Raw genomic sequence first — 6,930 nt, forward strand, 5'->3', positions numbered from 1 at the left:
TCAGATTATTATAATCTAAATGATAAATGCCGGATAATATGTTCAAAACCAGGTATATATTTGTAAATAAGCTGCCATTTGTAAACAAGCCTCTCCTAGCTTATATTATGTACCTCAAAACCCTGTAAAATAGTTTATTTGCCAGCTTTTTTCAGTTATTAGTATTAAAAAAATACAATTATGTTATCAAAAATCGAAAATTGCCTTTTAGGTGACCAAAAGAAAGTTCCACTGCTTCATGTAGTAAATCATTTTACTGCTGCCCTTTTATATTTAATACCCTTCTGCAGTACACATTTATCTCTACACTAGCAAAGTGTACTCATTGATTTCCTATGGTCTCTCTGGAAGAAGGTTCTGCTTCCCTGATGATGAGTACAAAGGGTGGATGACCCCATTCTCATTCCAATGCAAACCCTGCACTTTTACATTTCTGCTTAGACCACACGAACATTTGACCAGCTAAGAACTCCCTGCCCCTCTTCCTACAGAACACATTGCTAGAACTACTGACATTTTCTCCTGAACACAACTGTATTTTTGAAAATCCTGTCTTTTGTATAAAGCGCTAAAATGCATTAGTTCATCACAGCCATAACTGTAACTTACAATTTGCACATAAGCTTTTCTTCTAAACTAAGATACAAAAATAACAGCTTGCCCATTTCTGCATGTGCTTTAAACTCACGTTATTGTGCTCTACTGTACCACTATTTAGCTGTTTTGCTCTGGGGCATGAGGAAATGGTTTGTACCCAGTTTAAACTGTGGGTTTTTTGCCAGATGAGACTGCCATCAGAATACACTGTTTCTTCATCCAGACTGTGGATAGGTTTATTAAACAACAACCAGAATAACAACACAGGAAGTGGACAGAAAATAAGTTTTGAAATCTACTCTCTAAAGGCGATGCAATGGCAGACAACCCTTGAAAACAAATGGTAGCATTCACTACCGGTCACTGAAACTTTCCAAAGTTACTGTGTTGAATGACCAATTAAGGCATCGATCTCTGAAAGAAAGAGAATCACATTTAACTACTTTTTTTTAAAGTCTATTACCTGTTTTATTAAACTACATCTTCCTCAGTATCCTACTGTTTATCTGTTGCTGGGATGCCAAGAAAATAGGTCTCTTCAGTTTCACTTTCATTTTTACAGTGTTCCATTTTCCCAGCTTTGTGCACCAGCATACAACACCCCTTGGATATAGAAAAGTCAAGAAAATTTCAAATCCAAGATTAACTTTTTTTTTTTAATTACCAAGTCTCTTCTGTTAATACTAAACCAGGATTGCTGCTTTTTCTTAACTAATTCAGTTTTGACAGTGTCCTTGTAATTTGCAAAGATGTTACAGGCTTTGCTAAAACATAACTGAAGTTGAATGATGGTTTTATTCCATTGGTTTTCACAGCCAAATAATGTACAATTATCGACTGAGTCTTCTTCCATTAAAGAAAAAGGTCTACAAAAATCGTAAAGTGCACTGCCCAATCTTGTGCAGTTTTATATAGTATCGCTCATTCAACATCCTCATACGCATACATACTTAGTGTATGCTATACATGTGCAGTGCATTAACACGAACTCATCTAACATATTTCCAAACCTGCACAGACTCTGAGTTCTACTATTCAAATTTAAAAAAAAATTAAAAATCCAGAAACCATGGAAACAAAAATAAGTCAGAAAGTCTCACTGGCTATGGACCAAAATAGAAATGGCCATTGGACCTACTATAGTTAAAAGAAGAAAATGCATAAAAGCAATATACTACATTCAGCCCAGCACCCCAAAAATACTAGCAGAAAGCTCTGACTGCATTGGAGTACTTTTGTCCCTGCTTATGTAAAGATGAAGAGCCAAGCCACAAAGCTGGCTCTTAGCTTAATCTTTCACTGACTTACTTATATCTACAGAATACATTCTGTCAAAGTATGATGTATAAAGTACGGCCATGTTTGAAAACACAGGACAGAGAGATGGTGCCAGGTTACAAGCCCTCAGCTGAGTGTTGCAGGGAACAATCTTGGAAATAATGTCAGTAATCAGACAGCATACTCCCATTTTACTTCTATACTGCAGGGATTTTCTTGAGGTCGAATTAAAATAAGTATCCAGATTTACACCTTAGTCACAGGATTTAATTCGTGAACTACATTTCAAATGATTTTCAAGCACTTCCCAACCACATAGATTAGTAACACAACAACGTATCCAGTTCTGGACTGGAGAGTGAAAAATAATTAATATAAATAATGCTGCCAGTTCAGCATGGACAGGTTATGCCCAAGAATATTACTGCTCTTGCAAGGCTGAATACCCCCTTTGCAGTACTTAGAAATAGCTGTTCTTTCCTCATGACTACTAATTAAGAAATAGATGTAAAGAGAATTTCAGTAAGCCAGAAGATACACTCGGGAATTTTCCAGCAAACACATATTCACAAAATAAAGAACTGAAAGTAGAATGTTTATTGACAGTCTAAAAACGCAGATCACAAAATGAATCAACAGGAAATCTGCTCGATATTCCTTCACCTCAGGTTCACACACATTGGCAAGACAACACAGGTAAGTTTATGCAACCACAATTCATTGTTCTCATGATTTAAGTCTACAAGTTTATCTAATCTAGAATTTAGCATAATAGTTAAGTCCCTGTACTAAAATAACTGTAAAAAGAGATAGCAAACTTCAGGAGAATAGTCAATCTTTTTGGAGTTCTCCTTAATAATGCAAAGTCTTATTTGTAACTATTATAGAGCCTTATTTTCTGGAAGACTGTCTCAGAAATGGATTCAAAACAGACGTCATAAAGTTTCTAGACATAATTTTTCCGACACAAGCTTTTCTGTGATGCACTTTGGAATTTAATATCCAATGGAAAAGTTCCTTCCAAGAATATTACCAACAAATCCCGCATATAATCTTGTGCTTAAAAATGAATTGCAATAATGCATTAAAAATATGGAAGTTGAAACGCATCTCTCAACCTTCCTGAATTATAAAGCAAATGTCCTATCTCTGCCTTCAAAACTGTCAGATAGTATATTATGATTCTAGAAGAAATCACTGTTCTCTTTAACCTGACTGGTTCCACTATTAAGTCTTATTTTGATTACTTATACTCTCATTAAAGTCTTGAGATGCCGGGAAAAGATTCTTTTAGTAAGCTATGGCTGAACCACTATTGATATTATACAAGGGATCCTTTTACCTTGTACTAGATGTTAAGAGCACATCATATTGATCTAGGAATAAAAAACTATTCTTCCAGTAGTCAACCCATCTTCTCATCTCAGCACTTTGTTTTAAAGTTTTTCTGTTTGCTGTTTTGTTTTAAACAGAGTATACAAAACAAATTCTATTTCAGCTACATTGCTATATTTAGCAAGAAGAAATGGTTTGCAAGCTTTTTTTTTTTTTTGGATGCAATTCAGGTAAAAACAAACAAACACAAATATGGCTGACTGTCAAATTTAAGCCAACTCTGCCTTTTTAAGTGTTAAAACTTGTAAGAAAAATCTATTTGCGGCAAAATCCCATATTCATTTTGATTTCATATTCAGACTAACATCTACTGCTAATCCTTAGCTGGTGAATTTGACTGATGTAAATGCTACGCAAAAGATGAAAATAGAAAGGAGCCTTGAGCACCAGAAAGAATATGTATCTTAAAAATTCTTCTCATCTTTACCCTGGAAAGTCTTGCAAGCTCATCTGTTCCTGTTGTAATGCTATATAATGATTACACCTTCTCCTTTTAAACTCCTTTCCTAATCACGCATATTTAATTTAACTTTGTGTATATATCCTACAGTTTATGTAGTCCTTCTATAAATAGACCTTCTGCATCCTGAATTATCTCCCCCGTTTTCCCTTAGATACAGTTCAACATTGGTATTTAGAACAGATCAACTCTGGATTTGTCAGTAATTCTCCCAGCTTCCATTGTGATACGGGCTTGCTCTCCTGAAAAGAAATGTAAGGGAACCTATCATTTCACAATGCCATTTTTTCACGGAACTGTTTCGCTACAGAATGAAACTAACTTTAGATAAAGAAACTGGTTTAAACCTGATTTTATTGTCTGCGTTCCTAACCATTTTCCTCCTCTGATGGTTTCAAAGGAGTCTTCGTATGACTGCCTGCCTTTTATACCAGGCATAAGACCCTCTTAAATCTCAGTTACTTGCGTGGACTCGTATTTAGCAGGATAATAATGTACGTTCTCTGCGCATATAAACACACCGGCACCCGCGTGTGCACTCGTATGTGCAGAGAAACACACAGCAGCACGGGCTCAGTAGCACCGTCCGCTCCAAGCCGCCGCTCGCGGTAAGCACTGAGCAAACTTACGCCGCAGCCACGCCTGGGCAGTCGGGCACGCCGTGCTGCTTAGGACCAGGACCGTGAATTCGGGCAGCCCCCGCCGCCCCGCCCCGAGTGGCGGCTCTCAGGCGGCGCCCTGCCCGGTCCTGTCAGCCGCCAGCCGGCGGTGGCCGTTACGGACCCGCTAACGGCCGCCACCCCCGGCGCACCTGCCGCCCTCCCGCCCCGCCAGGCACCGGGCCACCGGCGACACCTGACGACTTCATCGAGCCAGAGGGGCTCCAGCGCACTCGGGAGACAGCAATTAACAGTGGTTCTGGGGTTGATACGTGCCCGTGTGTGTCTGTTCCCCACACGAACCCCCCCCCCTCCTTAGCGCAAGCGAGCCTGACTTGTTCCCTGCCGGGAAGGCTCTCCCCCGACTGGGGCGGCAAACTCGGCAGGCAGCTTTACCCAGCACGAGGCGCCTTCCGAGGTGGGCTCGGCAAGTGTCCGCTCGCACCCGGGACACCAGAGATCTGTATTTATTCGTCTGCTTCAAGGGACGACCCGGCTGCCAGGGCTCCAGGGCCCCACTGCGACGGACCGACCCCCGAACTCCGCCGGCCGCCCGGCTACTGCCGGAGGAGGAGCCCCGCTCCTCGCCGCTCAGTGTTATTAACTCGTGGAGGCAGGGAGGAGCGCGCGGTTTCTCGATCCCTCGCTGTGAGGTGTAACCTTAAACTGTTAACTGCTAGTTTGGGGATTTCAGTTTCCTGGAAACCGGGGCTGTGGACCGAGCGTTTTTCCATGAGCTCAGCGGGCTCTGCCCCCCGCAGGGAGGGAGCGAGGAGGCGACACCCCCCGCCCCCCCCGGAGCCCCTCGCCGCCTCAGGGGCCGCGGGCGGTTCTCCCGCCCCCGCGCGGGCACCGCCGCCTCCACAGCTCGGGGGTGCCTTTCCCCTGCTCCGCAGGCCGCTTCCACCCGCTGCCCAACTTTTCCTGTCACGCCAGCACCAGAAACCCCCTTCCACACGCACGCACTCACACGCACCGATGTAGTTTATAAACGACAGTTGCCTGTAGACTTTCACCAAACAAGCAGCGGGGGCAGCAGACTACAACAGTTATTTAATTAAAGACGGTTTGGAGGCTCCCAGAATAGCTCTCTACCTCTGAGGCGCGATTTCTGGTTTCTCCCCACTCTCCCTCACCACCTCGCCGGCCACCCCCGGCGGCCCGAGCCACGGCGCGGGCGGGAGAGACCGACCCGGCCGGAGGAACCGGCGTTATCTGGCTGCGCGCTCTGCATTGCACAGTCATCAAAGTTAAGTACGTGGAGGGGGGTGGGGGGCTGAATCAGAAGAGACGGGTAAGCCGAACTATTTCCACCTAGGCAGGATCCGTAATTACGAGGTTGAACGCATATGCGGCCATTTCTGAGGGAGAGGGGAACGGGTGTGCGGGGGTCCTCTCGCACCGAGCCTGCCACTCGCACGCCTCCTCCCCCCGCCCCGGCAAACTCGTCTGGCTGCCCTCAGCGGAGGCCCTCGATGCGCGGAGGACGGCAGCGAGCGCAGCCGAGGGGGAGGCTCGGAGACGCTTCGCTCGAGTTGCCTTCTTGTGCCCCGAGTTGCTCCCGGGTAACGCACAGCCCTCCGGCGCGCTACGGCTCCCGCTCCTCAGCCCTCCTCCCGCTCCTCTTCCTCACGGGAGGGGCGGAGGGAAGGGGGCTGAAAGGCACACGGAAAAAGGCTGTGTTCCCTCATTGCTTTCCTCGGCTGATTGCCCCCACACATGCTGAACAGAAACACTTCCAGCCCCTTCCTGCACGCGCAGGCACCACCTTCGCCTCCCCCGAGGAGCCCGGCGGGCGCAGCGGCGGCGAGCGCGCCTCGCAGCACCGGCCACCTCTTACCTGGTTGTAGGAGGTCTCCCAGGAGGAGGTGCAGTTGTAAAAGAAGGAGGAGAAGCAAGCGTCTTCTGACAGCCCGCAGCCAGCCATCCTCTGGGCGCAAAACCTCTTCGGGAAGGCACGCAGCAGCCTTCGCAAACTCTTGCCTCTTGCGCGATCGCTGCTGTCGCCGCTGCTGGTGCTGCCACCGCGGAGCGTGCCGACAGCTTTGCCCTGGCGGCGGCTTGCGCGGTTCGTGCGAGAGGGAGCGAGCGGCAGCGAGGAGGCTGGATAGAGGAGAGGAGAACGCGTGTGTGTCTGCGCGTCTGTTTGTGGCGGCACTGAGGAGCCGGAGCCGGCGTCACGTGCGCGCGCTCACTCCGCTGCCGCCGCCGCCGCCGCCGGGGACAGGCTGTGCTACAGAGCCCGGCACTGAATCACCAGCGCCAAGCGACCTCTCCATCCCCACCCACCCCCGTCCCTGCTCGGCAGCGCAGCCCGCGCAACGAAACGAGGGCGCGCTTGCAGGACCTGCGACTGCACCGCGGCGGGGAAGGAGCGGGCAAGTGGCGACGCGCGTCCTCCCCCGCCGCGCCGGGGCAGCGCCGCCGCGGGCGGGCCCGCCCTCCCCCGGCCGCGGCCCGGCCTCCCCCGCCCCGCCCCGCCCCGCCCCACGCCGAGCCCAGCCCAGCCGTGCCGCACCGTGCCTGAAAAGTTGGAGCTCC

General features: G+C 47.8%; 1 protein-coding gene across 1 annotated transcript in view; it reads right to left on the bottom strand.

The window, feature by feature from the left end:
• Window positions 1–6,635, bottom strand: part of PPARGC1A (PPARG coactivator 1 alpha) — a 383,797-nt gene extending 377,162 nt beyond the window's left edge. Inside the window, exon 1 of the mRNA XM_076336037.1 lies at window positions 6,230–6,635. Coding sequence (XP_076192152.1) covers window positions 6,230–6,316 — 87 coding nt within the window. The 5' untranslated portion in view covers window positions 6,317–6,635. The remainder of the gene's footprint in view (window positions 1–6,229) is intronic.
• Window positions 6,636–6,930: the final 295 nt, after the last annotated feature.

The sequence above is a fragment of the Aptenodytes patagonicus genome, chromosome 4 (genome assembly GCF_965638725.1).
Source record: "Aptenodytes patagonicus chromosome 4, bAptPat1.pri.cur, whole genome shotgun sequence".
NCBI lineage: Eukaryota > Metazoa > Chordata > Aves > Sphenisciformes > Spheniscidae > Aptenodytes > Aptenodytes patagonicus.